The 17,814-nt window shown below is 31.8% G+C and overlaps 2 protein-coding genes across 2 annotated transcripts; one reads left to right on the top strand and one right to left on the bottom strand.

Annotated features, from left to right (window-relative positions):
- Positions 1 to 3,034: 3,034 nt before the first annotated feature.
- LOC105780937 (uncharacterized) lies at positions 3,035 to 7,037 on the bottom strand. The gene is made up of 2 exons (XM_012605479.2): positions 6,913 to 7,037; positions 3,035 to 5,449 (listed from the first exon to the last, which is right to left on the bottom strand). Exon 2 carries the CDS (start codon positions 5,423 to 5,425, stop codon positions 3,320 to 3,322), a length of 2,106 nt encoding a protein of 701 aa, XP_012460933.1. The 5' UTR covers positions 5,426 to 5,449; positions 6,913 to 7,037; the 3' UTR covers positions 3,035 to 3,319.
- A 7,101-nt stretch (positions 7,038 to 14,138) lies between these two features.
- Positions 14,139 to 17,543, top strand: LOC105780969 (cyclic nucleotide-gated ion channel 2). Its single transcript, XM_012605522.2, has 7 exons — positions 14,139 to 14,860; positions 14,944 to 15,159; positions 15,476 to 15,738; positions 16,046 to 16,157; positions 16,241 to 16,477; positions 16,643 to 16,729; positions 16,875 to 17,543. The coding sequence occupies exons 1-7, from the start codon at positions 14,183 to 14,185 to the stop codon at positions 17,367 to 17,369; spliced, it is 2,088 nt and encodes a 695-aa protein (XP_012460976.1). The 5' UTR covers positions 14,139 to 14,182; the 3' UTR covers positions 17,370 to 17,543.
- Positions 17,544 to 17,814: the final 271 nt, after the last annotated feature.

The following is a 17,814-nucleotide window of genomic DNA, read 5'->3' as shown; positions in this document are numbered from 1 at the left end:
ATTCATGTTATATAAACTAAGATATTTTTATTTTTTTGGTTGTTGAGAATCGAGTCTACAATTAGACTTTAAACATAATACATATTGTTTTCAGTTAGAGTTTTGTCTTTTAACTTTGTCGAGATCTCAAATACCTAAAAGATCGACCAATTCACGAGTACAAACTCTTTATCAGGTGCTTAAAAAAAAACACTGTATATGGTTGGACTTGAATCCATATTGCCACTTGAACCACATCATTCTTAGCCCAAAACAAATCTAATCAATTTATTTACTTTTTTTATTAAAAAATTTCCTTTTTTTTTGTAAATAGTGAAAATAGTTATTTTAGAAAAAAAAATCATTTTCAACGATTAAAAGTTTCAAGTCAATATTTTCATTATGTTTCACTCAGTTTAACCAAATAAAATAATATATATTTATTATATGATTAGCAATATACCTACTAAACGATGGATTATTTATTCATTATATTATTATATTATTATTTTTAATATTAATTTCATTATAGGTTCTTATAATATCAATTTTTTTATACAATATCTAGAACTACCTATAATCCCTTCCCAACCTTTAAATAGGAGGATAATGTATTTTAACACACTCGAACCCACGTCCTCCTGCATTGACAATAATACCAACGCCAATCAAATTATATTATATTAAAATTTATGTTTCGTATGTAAATATCTATAAATCATCTAAAATTAGCCTATCCCTAATCTTTGTGAATCATTATTAGCTAGTTCATCCTCTTGAAACATGATAACGATGTTGTCCCCTTGATTTTGACTTGATTAAGCCTTATTTGTACTATAATTAAATGTAATTTTCCTATTTCCTATTTTTAACTAATAATTGAATTTTTAATTGTTAAGTCAATTTCAGTGACAATTTTATATTTTTATGTTTCCTATTTTTAACTAATAATTATTTTTCATTTAGTTGATGAATTTAATTTCGAACGGAAGAAGAGAGAAGAAAGGTTGATTGAACGCAAACATTATCTTTATCTTATTTGAAGGTTAAACTTATTTGAATTTGCTTGGATATAAAGGAATTTATAGAATAATTGTTGAAGATAATTCAAATAGCTACCGAAGAGCTTTTGTATTAACCTGTAAATAGGTTATTGGTATCCGTATCTTTTAAAGTATTGATCGGGTAAAAAACATTAAGGATTAAAGTAGAAAGCGGTAGAAACTAAAATAATGTTTTAAAAACGGTCGAATTGTACTTGTTTACCCTATTGCGGAAGTTCTAAAATTTTTTCAATATTGAAATTTTAAATTTTAAAATATCAAAATCAATTAAATAAGTTATTGAAAATTTTAAATTAATTAATTTAGTCTCATTTTAAATTTTTAAATTTTATTTTATGTTTCAAACTAAAATCAACTCAATTAAATTATCTTTAATTAGTGTACATGAAACCCAAATATATTTTGATTATATGATCTAAAGTCTTTCATACTAAGCTAAAAGTAAAGAAAAATCTTTACATTAATTAAATTAATTAATTTTATCTTTCATGTCAAACAAAACCAGAATATTTTCATCACTTCTTTATCCAAACGAAGAAAAAGCAATTCGTTTAATTGGTTGCAATGATTTTTTCTTTTAGCTTATTATCGAAGATTCGAATTATATAATCAAAGAAAATTTAAGTTTCATGGAGAATTATTAAATTTAAATATGAGTTATTGAGTTGATTTCATTAAGAATAATATGGAAACCTAAAATAAAATTTTAAAATTTAGAAGGAGACTAATTTAATTAATTTCAAATTACAATAACAAATTAGTTAATATTATCCGAGGATAAAAATTTTCAATAATTTATTTAATTGATTTTTATGATTTGAAATTTAAAATTTTAATATTAAAAAAGAAATTTAAAATTTTGACAATGTGATAAACAAGTACAATTTGATAATTTTTTAATGCATTATTTTAGTTTCTACTGCTCTTTCACGTTAATCCTTTATTTTTTTTATCCCAATCAATATTTTGAGAAAATAATTCTCTTTTGACCAAAATGAAAGCGCCCTAAAAGTTAGATGATCCAACTAGGTAGTTTACCCTAAAAAAATTGATGGTGATAATTAGAGGCGCTCATTAGCCGAGCCGGGTCTAAGTATGATATTAACATACTTTATGCTTGCCCAAGCCCGTGCCGGCCTGAAATCTGACCTAAAATTTTACCCAAACCCGCCCAGATTTGCAAAAGACTAACCCAAGTTTATTTTAGGCCTGCCCATGTTATCTTTAAATTTTTTTAAACAAATATTTATATTATATTATTTTAATATTTAATAATTTTATACATTTTTTATTTATTGAAAATTTTTATATAGTCATCTTAACATTATTTTAATGTTTACGTTAGAGTAGTATTATATATTTAGTATAAGTTTATTTTTTTAATGTGTTATAAAAAACACAATATATAAAAATAACTAATATAAAGTATTATAAACTGAAAACGGGCAGACTCGGGTCTTGAATATTTAAGCCCGAGCACGATCCATATTTTAAACATACCTAATTTGTTTTTTGGGCCTAATATTTTTTCTCAAACCCTCCTAATTTTTGAGTGGGCCTTCGGGTCTGAACGAGTAGCCCGACCTATAATCAAGTCTAGTGATAATAGATTAATTAATTAAATTAGGATAATTGTTACATATATTTATTTAAAATATATATTATTGTGTTTTAATTTTTTAATCATATTATTTGTAAAATATTAATTTAAAAATTAAAATTTTAAAAAATTAATTAATTTATACAACTAATCCGTAGATCACACATATTAAAAAATTAATATAACAAATCATTTAATTTAAACAAACAAACTTAGTACACATTCAAAATTTTTTTTGGTAAATTATAATAATAGGGCAAAGCCCGAACAACTAACACAACTGGCGGAACTAGAACTCAAACCACACCTGAAACGATGAATACACTTGACTGTCAGACCATCATACAAAAATAATTTAATTAATACATACAACTAATCCGCAAATAACACATAATTAAAAAAATTAATATAACAAATCATTTAATTTAAACAAACAAACTTAGTACACACTCAATTTTTTTTTTGGTGAATTACAATAATAAGGCAAAGCCTAAATAACCAACGCGACTAATAGAATTCAAACCTAAACCACACTTAAAACGATGAACATTCTTAACAGATAGTTCATCTCATAGGGTTGATAGGCAATCTAATTTAAACAAAGCTCGATTAACACATATCCAACACAAACATACTCAAAAGAACATGAACTAAAGACTTAATCATTCAAATTTGATTAATTTATTGTCCTTCGGGGAGTGAAACCTAGAGCACGTAAAAGCTTTAAGAAAGGATCACATGCAGGTGGACACTCTATCAGTTTATCTTCATGGGTTTCAGAGTTTTCTTTCTGGATTTGGTACTGTTCACTTAAACCTAAATGTGCCATTAGAACGCAAACATGAGTTAATAACTCCCCTCCTCTCCTCAACTGTTGCCCATGCTCTTTCCACCCACAATGAACTGCAGCATACGCCAACATTTCCACCCATACTTCGTTTATCATATCCCACTTTTTCTCAAATCCCCAATCCTCCCGTGATCCCAAAGTTTGCAGTTGCTTTGCAAGTCGGCTTCCATAGAAGAGAACAGATTTGGATGTATCTCCTTTAAGTTCTTCCAATAAATCTGTGTCAACTTCATACAACTCATGGCAAGCTTCATCAATCTTAGTTCCAATGGTCTTTCTCATTTTTTGGAAAAATCTAGTGGCTTCAGCACATGTATCTATGTATCTAATCTCACCAATCCCTTTAGGTAGCATATTTGGATACATGACAAGAAGATACATCATATAATCTGATAACCCTTTGCTGAGTTTGGAGCATTTGTTAAGGTTTTCCAGAGAATTGGATCCTTTAAGCCGCTTGACATCTTCATAGTAGCAAATTTGGGTAGCAATGTGCCAAAGAAGAAGGCTATGGTCAAATTCTACATCAATTGTGCTCCATTTAAGAAGATCCAAGCATTCCAGTTTTTCAAGCACATTATCACCTCTGTAACTCAATAGTTTCTTGCATAGATTGATATCAAGCAAACTATTGACATTCTCACTTCTCTCTTTTAGCTGTTGGAAGATGAAGCTTTTCAATTCAGCATCCACATCTTCATGCTCTACATTTAGATGTTTGGTCACCATTTCCTTGATGCGAAGTTTGCCTAGAAATTTGATCCACATGCTGTCGTCCTGTTGTCTGAGGCAAAACTTGATCAAGTTGTATTTTGATATCTTTCTCGACCATCTCTTACCACTTCTTACTTTCTTTAACTTGAAATAACCCAGCAGCCATACCTTTGTCCAGTCAGATAGAATAAGGAACACGAACCCGTAAACCTCGAGAGTGATTGCTCCGATTAGTAGCAAGTACGTTATTGAAATGTCAGCTGGTGGGCTTGTGTGATCAATGAAAATCATGAATGAAACCAATGAAAAAAAACATAAAAAAAGGGTGAAACATCGGCGCAAGTAGCCGCGGTATCGAAGGTGGAGTGCCGCTACTTTTGTATATAGTTCATCGTACAAAAAGCCAAGCTCACCTTCCACCAATTCAAAGGCTTCTTCCGATGACTTGCTGCAGATCATAGAGTGACAATCTTGGCGCTCAGAATAACTGAGGATAAGATCTAAATATAAATACGAGAGCCTATTGTATAAGTAAAAAGCTTGAGAGAGAGAATCATCTGGATATCCAGAATATCCTTGAGACGACACACATGGTCGCATGGGCGATGGTACGAAGTTGGGATCCGATTTTTTCTTTCTCACATCTTCCGGATAGTCACGTCCAGGCTCAGGATCTGATAGCAAGATATTTCTAAAGGCTTTGGTACCCGAAATTATCAGCACGAAACCCTTCTCCACATACTTCACAGTCCCAATAAGGATTACTGGAACGGCAATCCATTTAAGTTGACTGTGACGCCAAGATTTGAAAGCCACATACATTGCAAGTCCAATCTGAACTACAATCCCCAGAAAATGCCTTGGCCACAATTCGTTATCTTCTAAAGAGTAAGCGGTAATGGTGTCGGGGCCCCCAAGGTGCAGGATAAGGAATGGCGTCCACAATAACTGGATCGAGTTGCTTGAATTCTTGTTCTTGTTATTGTTTCCAGGCTCAGCTCCATCGATGCTCCTGGCAAGAATGCCTAATGCAACACTTGCCACCGTGTCTGCTGACATGTATGCCGACCAAACAAACAACCTGATCAATGTACTTTTTGAATGTTTTCGTACCGAACCTAGTGTGGTGAGTATTGCTTGTAATGACAAGCTGAGTAAGAGGAGTGCTCGGATCTCCCACTCATCCCAAACTTGAAAAAGTGTTTCTGACAATGCCATACCTCTTTTTCAAAATTCTTGAACCTGCAAATTGCCAAAGACTACTGATATTAGGACGTCAATCAATGAACTAAATTTCCGCCAACTTACTTGGATTTTGAACCAGTATCCCCATTTAAGTATAAATCTTTTCATGTTATTGTTATTGGAGGGTTGAATCTTCATGGTGATACCCATTCTCCCCCCCACTCGTGTCCCTCTTTTAACATCATCCCATGTTTCATCACTTATTATTATTCACTTTTTATAGTTTTTAAATTTGTGTTATCTATCAAATTACTCCAGAATTAATGAAAAAGTTAACAAACACTTTGTTGATGTGGTATACATACGGATTGTCATGTAGATACACATCATCAATTAATTAATTTTTTAAAATTTTAAATTTTAAAAATATTAGAATTATTTTAATAATTATATATATTTTAATTTTTTTAAAAATAATTAATTACTAATGTGGCATACGCGTGGATTGTCACATGGATGCCACCGTCAACAAAATTAAACCGACGTTAACTTTTCCATCTATTTTAAGTTGATTTGATAAACAATTCAAGTTAAGAACTAAAAAAAGCGAAAAATTAAATAAAAATTATTTTTATAAAACTGGAAGGCCAAATAAATCATTATATCTTTTATATATATATTAGTTGTACTTTTCTCTTAAATATTGATTGATATTATAATTTTTAAATATTATATTAATGGAATATAGATAAAATTAGTAGAAAATAAGTAATAGTTATAATAATAAATGAAGTAAATTAACTCAATCCATCCTTTTTTTAATTTATAGAATAGAAAAAATTGTTAAACAAATAATTAGTCTAATACTTAAGTATTCACAAATGACTCTTGAATTAACTTACTTTTATTTTCATTGATTTAGCTTTCAATTCTAATTTAGCAAACAAATATTGAATTCAAAAATAAATTTAGAAAATAACAAAATTTCATATATTGAGATTTACTTTAAATCCAAATATGTGTATGTGTTGAGTGGGGTTTATAGTCTATACATGGTGTATGGTGTCAATATTATACATAGTTTTTAGGCTCTGCTTAACCCAAATTACGAACCTCAAATTTTACCTAAGTTTACCAATGTTTATAAATGGTTAGCTCAAACCCATTTAGATCTATCAATTTTTTATTTTTAAAATTATAAATATATTTATTTAATATTAATTAATTATATATTTTACTACCGTAAATCCTAAACGTAAACAATATTATTTTAATATTTACACTATGGTGTATTTAATTTTGTATGATATTAATTACATCATATATAAACCAAATGAAAAGTAATATATATTATATACTTTTATGTAGATGATACATGACATGGAGTTTTTTTATTGTATCAATGTACATTAGGTCCAAAATTTGAATATGAAAAACTCAATCCTTCTTCCTTTATTAAAAATAAAATACAAAATGATACATTTCATGTTACTAAATAACAAAAGGAAACCCTAAAATACCTGGAGAAAGATGTATGTTGAAGTTGTTCATGCCCTCACCATTGATGTTGTGGGTGGCAGTGAGTTGAAGAAACAGATGAGATGGAAAGTGGTGGTTAGAGTGTTTAGTGATGTTCAAATCATATATATAAAGTGGTTCATACATTTTCCTTTTTATAAAGATATTCTGATCCAGCTGGCTTACTTTTCTTTTGGATTTGGATGCACAATGGTGTGAAACCCATGGTGGACGTGTTAGCAGGTGGTGGTGGGGTTTGAAAACTTTTGTGATATTCAAGTTTCGACAGTTTTGAGTTTTAATGATTTTAAGGTGTTAAAATTTCGGATAAAATTGAATTAATTAGTTTGAAATTGAGTAATTAATTAAATTAATTAAACTTAATCATTATTAATATAAATTATACGTAGTTTTAATTCAGTTAATTCGGTTAAATAAACATTATCAATTTATTCTTTTTTGATATTTTTTATACTTCGTAAAAACATATAAATTTTGGTTCAATTAATTTAAAAAAAATTAATTTAATTAATTCAGTTAAGACTAATTTTGTTTGGTTCGTTTAGACATTTCTCCTCATAATTTTAGATTAAAGATAACACTCGTCATATATTCATGTGTGTTGATACTGAAATCAGTAAGAACCAAGGATTGGTGGACGTGAAAGATGGTTCACCCATTGAAGATAGAGAGTTAGTCATAGTAAAGTGGCGGGGGAAGATCTGGATGTTGAGAAAACAGAGCGAGCATAGACTGTTATGAAGCATTAGAGATGCCATGTGTAAGCATTATGTTAGTGGTAGGGTCACATCTGGTCTCTCCGTAGGGGTAGCGATATGACCTTGTAGATCGATGACGGGTGTCTTGATAATCAATGGTGATCCCAACACTTCCCTAAGTGGCGTAACACTCAAAACTGACATGTGGAAGTATTGGCTGAGGTGCTATAACAAGTGCCCCATCTAGTTATTTTCAAATTTTGATTAAAACTAAATTAATTAATTAAATCGATTTAATTCAATTAATCAGTCGGTTAACTGATTTAATTCAATTAGAAGCCGGTTAATAATTTTTTAGAAGTTCGGTTCGAAATTTTAAAATTTGAAACATGTATTATAATTTTTGGCGGATTTTGAGTTTTGGGGACGTATGTTGAATGACGACATGTCTATGGACGTTGAGGTGGTTGATGTAAATTGTAAAATATTTAAAATTGCGGAATCCTATGTGATGATCTGATAGTTAAAGGAGTTCAACGGTTTAGGTGTGATTTAGGTTTGAGTCGCGCTAATTACGTTTGTTATTCAAACTTTGTCCTATTATTATAATTTACCAAAAAAATATTCAAGATTGCATGATGTAAATATAAATTTCCAATAAAAATAAAAAATTTCAAATTTCCGAACTTTGGTGTTTAAATTGAAGTTAGAAGACGAAATCAAATCTCACAAATATTTGAGTGATGAGATGTGCAATTTACCATTTTTTTCAATCATATACAACTACTTTATGAATGGTTTATTACAATTATTAGTAGTTTGTGTGCCTATTTTTTTTCCTATTTGCTTATTACCTTTGTTACACAGTTGATAGCAAGTTAATTTTGCGTGTTTAATGTATCTATTTTTCTTTCTTTTTATAAATATTTTATTGGGTTTACCTAAATTTTATCAACGATGTAATTAGAGTGTTAAAGTTCAAAAACAAACAAAATCGAGAAAAATTGGAACAAAAAGCAAGACAAAGGGCTGAATTGAAAATTACAAAATTATTTTTAGGCCGATAAAAATCAGATTTTTCGACTTTATTAAATCCTATTTTTCGACTTAAACCCATATGTGCCATTAGAAGGCAAACATGAGTTGAAGAAAAGAAAAGTGGTAGTTTGTTGGTTTGAGTTTGGTATTGAGTAAGGTTGGAGTTGTCTGTCTATATAGATAATTCTATATTAGCCCATTTTGAGATTTTTCAACCACATTTAAATAATTCATTGTTACTTTCAGAATTAATTAAACTTTTGTTTTTGGCTGGTTGAAACAGAGACTGTTCGTGATTTGAAAAAAGAAAAAGTTAGGGGGTCATATATACATATAAAAGAAAAGGACCAATTTGTATATGGTGCTGACGTAACATGAAAAGAGAGAGAGAATGAAATAATTGAAAAGAAGAAGAAGGAAGCATCTGAAAAACAAAACCCAACATGATACATGTGAACCTTCTTATGCGTGTGTGATCAATTCAAGTTCTCAAACGCTGCCTAATCTTAAGTCTACGGATTACCTGAAATGAATAAATAATTGGATGAGCTAGAAGCCTAGTGTGTGACTTGACCTAAAAACATAATAGATAGCAAAATAATTAATGCACGAATTCACATAATAGAGCAGATGTAGATGGTATGACATGTTTAACGATGCAAATTATCAAACAAAACAGATCCTATCCCCATCCGTTACACACTATCTTCGTCCCACCCAACACACCAAATAGGGTAATTAAAACTCATCCAACTCCCCACACCAAATAGTGATCATATGTTGCTATACAGAAATATGTAGTCAAGCTGCTAGATATTATGCAGAAATTCGCCATAATCATATCCCACCCCAATGCACATGAAGAAACATAATACATATTCAAATGTAATCAGAATAAACATGCTCTTATATGCTTAAGAGAAAGGAAACATGCTAACGATACACACAAATTACAAATCAAATCTACAATTTATATGACTAGCATGCTTTAAGAAAGGCAAACACATCAGAACAACAATTTTTCCAATTAACGCACCACATACACATAACATATCAGAATCTACAGAATCACTGACCTTGGAACACATTTCGGAACATGACCTTAAATAAATTTACTCAAAATGGGCTCACAAGTCCGTATGGCCCACACGCCTTGTAACACCCCTAACCCGTCTTTGTGACTGAAGTGAGCTAAATTCCCTTGGAGTTTGAGGAGGTCTGCTCCATTTGGTTTCCGTTTTGAGGGAGGTTGATCCATACAATAGCCTTTGTTAGTGGCTAGTTCTAGGGGTGAATAAGATGTTGAATAACTTGATTTTGACTACCATGAGATTCTTCAAACTTAGCTTCTGAAATGTTTGGGTTTATCTTAAGCTAAGAAAGTGAAGTTTTTGAAAGAAAATTTGAAGAAAATCTAGTCAAATTTTTGCAATTAGGGTTTCATGCGGAGGAAACTTGATTTCAAATGGGAGGCTCTTTGAAGAAGATAACTTTAGTAGTTACTTTAATAGAGAATATGGTCTTTTTGCTTATGTAACTTTAGTATTTACTTATTTTCTATTAAATATATGTAGTTTAGGTTTAGTTATTTGCTTTTTAAAATTTAATTTAGCATAAAATATTTTTGTTGCTCTGTTTAGTTTTTCACATAATAATATATTATCCATAACTCTAGATACTATAATAATACACATATTGATAATTTAAGTATCACAGCACAAGTATCAGATCTGATGTGACATAGGGGTGAAAGAAGGGAGTAATACAATTCGAACTTGTATTGATAGGTGTCTGACAAAAAATATAACTACTAATTCGTACAAATTAAGACCTTAATAACTTATTATATCTATGTACTAGGGTACATTCATGTTATCATTTATCATTTAAACATAAGGATAAAAAAAAAACATAAAATACCTCTTTAAAAATGAGGAAGATGTAAGTTGCAGTTCATCCTCACCATGGAAGTTGTGGGTGGATGAAACATGAAGAGACTAATGAAAAAGAAAAAGTGCTACTTTTTATAAACAACTTCTTACGAGCTAATTTAGTTTTATACGGTTAATGTTTTAACGAAACAAGTATTATATTTTATATTCCATTTAAATGGATCATTGACATATGTAAAATTTAACTATTTAATAAATATTAATATATCAATTTCTCTATAATTACAATTATATACAAAAATATATAAAATTATTTTAGTTTTACCCTAAGTTTTGGTTTTCACTTAAGTTGAGGTTGGAAAAGACATTATTCATGATTTCTAATTGAGAAAATAGAAGGAAAGCTTAAAGAACAAGATTGGATGAAGATGAGAAAGAAAAAGTTGGGATAATTTTTGTGTTTTAGTGTGGAAGGTTCCTCCAGCTTACACTACCCTACAAATCCTTTGTTTGTTTGCGATGCGAATGATCCAAAAATCCAACAACCATGCATATTTGATTTCCTTTGGAAAATAATCTTTTAAGATTGAGTTAAAAAAGCATATAAAATATGGCTATCCACTCTCATATTTAATATATGACTTTGAGACAGATCAAGTGGAGTTGGATGTTGACATTTTTTATTCTGACTTCTATGTTTATATTGATCATCATAAACAAATGATTCTCGGGACGTGTTTTATCTCTTGCGCCAGATCATGATAATCAAATTTGGCTATCCTTATCTTTTAAGATTTTATCTTGTGGATTAAGCTGATGAATATTGGTACATCATTATCGGCCTGGATTATTAGACAATTAAAAGGTATTTGGGTGAGTGGTTGTCACAAGTTGGGGTTCAATTACTTTTTGTGTAATAGTAGATTGGGCTTTAACCAATAGGTGATTGGACCAATTGTTGAATACACTGTTTCACTAAGCGAGACTCAAAAGAATAGAATTATTTTCGAATTGTGTTAACAAATATCATGTGCTTATATCTCTCTTTACCTTTATTGTTTATTATCTTTGTTTACTGTCTTGTTCAAACTCATGTTTAGATATCAAATTGAACATCGGTTTGAAGAAGAAGCAAACAAATTACTCTTCATGTTAAGTTACCCGATACAGTAATACAATTTACACGGTAGGTGTAAAAAACATCAAGGATATTACAGAGAATTGCTAAACATGGTGGGCTCAAGGAGTTCGAGTCACACTCAAGTAGAGTAAGGGTACTATGTTTGCTAGCTTGTCTTGCTCTTCTTTAAAATAAGGGGTATTTATAGATGGATGGCTTGAAGTGCCCCTTATCCATGATTATCTTCTTAATAGATCCAAACTAAGGTATGCTCCAAATATGGCCATTTTTTAATGAGCATGAGGTTAGAAACAACAATGAAATTTAATCTTATATGATAACTGTGCTTGGTAACGTCTTGGTGAAGCTCCTTTCATGGGTGCATGGCGTGGGGCGCCTACGTGAGGGAGGTATATATCTAGGCAGGTGCAGGGGTGGATAAAAGCTTGAGTATCCATTGTAGGTCTACAATGCATCAGAAGCTGAAGCATGGGAGGTTATTGATGGTCTTAATCAAGCATGGAAGTTAGGTGCTTGAAGGATTGTGCTCCAATTGGGGAATCAACGAGTTGTTGATTATTTGCACAGAACTGACAAAAAAGAGCTTCCAAATACAATAGTGAGATCTTTGTGGAGGATGTTAAGGAGGAATTGGGAAGTAAAAGTTGAACATGTTTACAGAGAAGGAACAATGTTGCTGATGAAATGGCAAAGTTTGCAATAGGGCTCCCATTTGGACTTCAAATTTTCTAGGGTTCTCCTTATGCAGTGTTGAAGGTCTTACGTGATGATGGTTGTAATATAGCTTGGCCTGGATCAATTATTACGTAACATGTTATCCTATACATAGAAATGACCCCACTAGTTTGGGTTTTGATCAAACCACACTACCCTGTCCAAAAATCAAATTACCAAAAGTACCCCTATATTATTTTTTAATATTAATAAGATTTTAACTATTTTTATACATTTTAATAAGATATTTTTAATTTTATAATATATATTTTATTTAATCTTGTAAAAAAATAAAACCATATAAAATTATATAATATCTGGGGATATTTTGGATTAGAATATTATAATTTTAAATAAAATTAGATCCGTAGTAAGATGATTAATGTTATATGCATATAAATCAGATCAAGATAAACGTGAGATACATAAAGACCGAGAAAAGTTCGAAGTAAACAAATAACCGTCCAATCACCCCAGATTACAATCACTAAAGTCCAAAATTTTAAAAATTATCGTTAAACCTTTTAAATATTTTTTAAAAATTAATTGGTGCGTTCAAATTTTTTGTCAATTCTCATTTGATTTTTAAAGTTTTAATATGCCTATAAAATTTTTAAAACATTGTCATTAAGTCTCCTAATTTTACTAAAATTTTAGTTAGACCCCAAATTTTTATACCAAGATTTGCCACCAAAAGTCGAACTATTGGGAGTTTATATAGGTATGTAGTATCATATAGTATTATTTTTATGTTACATTATGTTTTAAAATAGACTACACTATCAGTTACTAAACTATAAGTAAATTTTGTTTTGGTCACTTAACTAAAAAAGTTATGATTTGGTCACTAATGTTTTCAAAATTGTTTTTGATTACCCCTATTAAGTAACACTTAGTTGGTATAATAAAATTTTAATCTTCAGTTTTTATACTTTCTTTCAATTTGACCTTAATTATATATAAAATGATAAATTTTTTTTTGAAATTTAGAAGTACAAAAAGTAAAATAGATAAAATTTTCAAATATAGATAAAGTGAGAAAACGAGGAAAATTTTTTAAGCCCTCCAAATTCTCTCTCTAAATTATCTATATAGAAATATTCAATATCCATTATTTAAAAAATAGAAAATATAAAACATCAAGCAAATTTATTGGTTCTTTGGTTTTTAAATATTCTATTTCTTAACGTAACTATTTGTTATAAGAAAAGAAAAATTTTATTATATAATTTTACAATTTAAAAGATAATTTAATTGATTTAGAATCTTGAATCGAATATGATTGTTTGGCTAAAAACATGTCATCAGAGTCGTTTTCACAAGCCTTTATACTATCAGTTGTAGATGTTCTTCAAGAGCATGGAACTCGACTTAAAAATATTACTAATTTGGTTTTGAGAAAGCATTTAATGATCTATTTTTTTCTATTTTTAATTTATTATTAAATTCTATTGAATGATAACTTTTTTTTATTTCTCATGCGTATTAGTTCTTCAACAACAACATGTTCAAGATACTATTTTTCGATAACTTTTTATATAGATTTTTTTATTTTAAAATAACTTTTAACTTTTTTTATAAATTTTATATAGAATTAAGGTTAAATTGATAAAAAAATATAAAATTTGATGATTAAAATTGTTATTATACCAATTAAAATAACACTGTTTTCCTTCCCTTCCTCTCCTATTCCTTTCCCTCTCTCCTTGTTTTCTTTTATCACACTTCCTTTTCTTTCCTTTCTCTCCCATGGTTCCACCATCCCGCCATGCCTTCTCTCTCCAATTTCTCCAGCTGGTGGACTGCACGTAGTCACCTTCAAATAACTCCGGCCGAGAGCTCTGATAATGGCAGCGGCGACATCAACGAAGACAACCTGATTCCCAACCCCATTGAATGCTACGCTTGCACTCAAGTGGGACTCCCAGTTTTCCACTCCACCAGCTGCGACCAAGCACACCCTCCGGAATGGGAAGCCTACGCCGGCTCTTCCCTCGTTCCCATTCACGCCCGAGCTTGCCTGCAGAAGAACTCGACTCAAGCAGCCACTCGGCAGCCTTCCGGTCCGTTCGGCGGACGACGAGGAGTGCTTGACCCGAGGAGCAAGCGGGTACAGAAATGGAACCGTTCAATCCTGCTGGCTCGTGCAATGGCCTTAGCCATTGATCCTCTCTTCTTTTATGCTGTATCTATAGGCAGAGGTGAATGGCCTTGTTTGTACATGGATAGTGGGCTTGCCGTGACTGTTACCGTCCTTCGGACTTGTGTCGACGCTGTGCATTTGTTCCATATATGGCTTCAGTTCAGGTTGGCGTACGTGTCCAGGGAGTCCCTCGTCGTCGGTTGCGGGAAACTGGTGTGGGACGCTCGTGTCATTGCTTCTCATTATGTTCGTTCGCTTAAAGGTTTCTGGTTTGATGCCTTCGTGATTCTCCCAGTTCCTCAGGTATGTTTAATCTTAGGTGATGCCACATTAACAACTGTAACATCACGATGGGACCGTAACATCCTTCTTGTGTTGTTTTGCAGGCAGTGTTCTGGTTAGTTTTACCAAAACTAATGAGGGAAGAGCACATCAGGCATATAATGAATATACTGTTCTTGAGTTTCTTGTTCCAATTCCTCCCAAAAGTTCACCACACCATTTGCTTGATGAGAAGGATGAAGAAGGTCACTGGTTATGTCTTTGGCACCATTTGGTGGGGTTTCGGCCTTAATCTCATTGCCTACTTCATAGCTTCCCATGTAAAGTCTTCCCTATAAACTTGATTTTCTTTTTGTTAGCTGATGGAAGATTGATTATTATGGATTTTGATAATATTTAAATTACGTTAATATTAATTTTCAAGTATCTATTTTCTAAATTCGCTTCACTATTCTTGATAAAACAATTTAGATTATGTTACTCAAATTTATTACAAATAATAAATAGAATTAAAATTTCAAGAAATCATATAGATTCATATTAAAATATTAAAAAGAACATTGATATCCAATATGCGACCATCTCTTCCCCACAAAACTTTTACAAAGGTTTGGTTTGATTTTTGGCATAATGCAGGTTGCGGGAGGGTGTTGGTATGTGCTCACTATGCAGCGCATAACCTCGTGTCTCAGGCAACAATGTGCGAGAAATGAGCAGTGCGGAAAACTGTCTTTGTCTTGTGGCAGTGGCTCAACAAAAGTTAATGGAAAACCTTTGTGCTTAGACGTTAAAGGACCATTCAATTATGGGATTTATGAGTGGGCTCTTCCTGTTGTTTCTAGCAATTCTGTTGCTGTTAAGATCCTTTATCCCATATTTTGGGGCTTAATGACTCTCAGGTAAACCTAGGTTTCATCGTGCGAGACATATACCCACATCTGATACTTATATCTGTGTCCAAGTAACAGAAGTTTCAAATTTGTATCAGATATAGGTTCAAAGTCACTCACAAAATTGTAACTTCTAGTTCTATATCAGTGCGCTTAAACATCATATTTCAATTGGAGAAAAATCTTGGGGCAGGGTGTCCTAAAAGCCTGAATAACCGTTCCATCGTTGGCTTTAAGTCTCAATCTTGGAAGTTCCACTCACAAGATTAATATCCATTCATTGGTATTTTCTCACACACCATGTTTCAATTCGCAGCACCTTTGGAAATATTCTAGAGCCAACGAGTAACTGGTTAGAAGTGATATTCAGTATATGCTTAGTGCTAGCTGGATTGCTGCTCTTCACTTTACTCATAGGGAACATCCAGGTAGGTGACTCAAACCTCACTCATTTACCCTATTTTCTATGGGAACATAACTTAAGTGACAGTGGGTTATTTTGATGATCAAGGTTTTCTTGCATGCTGTCATGGCGAAGAAGAGGCAAATGCAGCTGAGATGTCGAGACATGGAATGGTGGATGAAGCGTCGGCAGTTACCGTCATGTTTGAGACAAAGAGTTCGCCGTTTTGAACACCAGAACTGGGCCACTTTGGGAGGAGAGGATGAAATGGAATTGATCAAAGACTTGCCTGAAGGCCTTCGGCGGGACATTAAGCGTTATCTTTGCCTTGACCTCATCAAAAAGGTACAGAACACTAGAGATATTGACCCTCAACTTTAACAAAAGAAAAAAACACATGACCCTTAATTGAATCCATCAAATATACAAAGAAAATTTGGAGCAGAATGAGCATATGTTTATATCTTACGAGTCCCCGTATTCAATTGAATTGCAACTTCTTTCTGTCAGGTTCCTTTGTTCCACAACTTGGATGATCTTATTTTCGATAACATTTGTGACCGAGTTAAACCTCTTGTCTTCTCTAAAGATGAAAAGGTATAAGTTTACGAAATTCTTTTTTACTTGGAATCTTTATTTTCAATCATCTTCGACATACCAATGTCGGACACGCACTCGAATCTGATACTCTTACCCCAACGATACAAGGTTTGTTAAACATGTTGATTTCCTCATGAAATAGATATTTAGAGAAGGAGATCCGGTGCAAAGAATGGTATTTATAGTTCATGGACGCATTAAACGTACTCAAAGCTTCAGCAAAGGCATGGTTGCGACGAGTATAATCGAAGCAGGAGGCTTTATAGGTGATGAGCTGCTCTCATGGTGTCTTCGCCAATCATTTATCGACCGTCTTCCGGCCTCATCTGCGACATTCGTTAGCGTCGAATCGGTTGAAGCGTTTGGTCTTGATTCGGACCATCTCCGATACATCACGTATCATTTCAAGTACAAATTCGCCAGCGAGAGGCTTAAGAGAACAGCAAGATATTATTCATCAAATTGGCAAACATGGGCCGCTGTGAACATACAACTCGCCTGGCGGCGTTACCGAACGAGGGTTAAAGGTCCGAATCCGATTACTTCCAGGACAGAGCAGGGAAGCAGCAGAGACCATCAGTTGCTGCAATATGCTTCAATGTTCATGTCAATCAAATTACATGATCATCTGGAATAAAAAGAAAAAAAAGCAGCCGTTGCTTAGTAAATTTTGTACTTTGATCAAATAAAACTCTTGGTTCTTCCAACATGGAAATCATGGGACATGGTACTCCACTAATGTTATGTTTTTACATGAAATATGGAATAAACTGGAAGATTCCAAAAGTAACAGGGAAGCTCTTGTACTTAACGGTGGATTCTGTTTCAATTCATTTATCGGAAAAAAAAGTAAATTATCTTTTATATATTTCGAAACGTATTAATTAGCCTCAACGTTAAATTTTATGTATTAACGATGAACTATAATTAAAATATCAATTTAATTTTTAAAATTTTTCTTAACAATAATTCTAAAAGAAAACTTAAAAGTATATTTTAAATGGATAGTCGCGAGATTGGTTATGGTAAAAATAAAATAACATTGATAGTGAAATTGGTTATTGTAACAATGAGAAATATAT

Source organism: Gossypium raimondii, chromosome 4 (assembly GCF_025698545.1).
Source record: "Gossypium raimondii isolate GPD5lz chromosome 4, ASM2569854v1, whole genome shotgun sequence".
NCBI lineage: Eukaryota > Viridiplantae > Streptophyta > Magnoliopsida > Malvales > Malvaceae > Gossypium > Gossypium raimondii.
The sequence above is the reverse complement of the archived record's forward strand: the minus strand, read 5'-3'. Positions and strand labels throughout refer to the sequence as shown.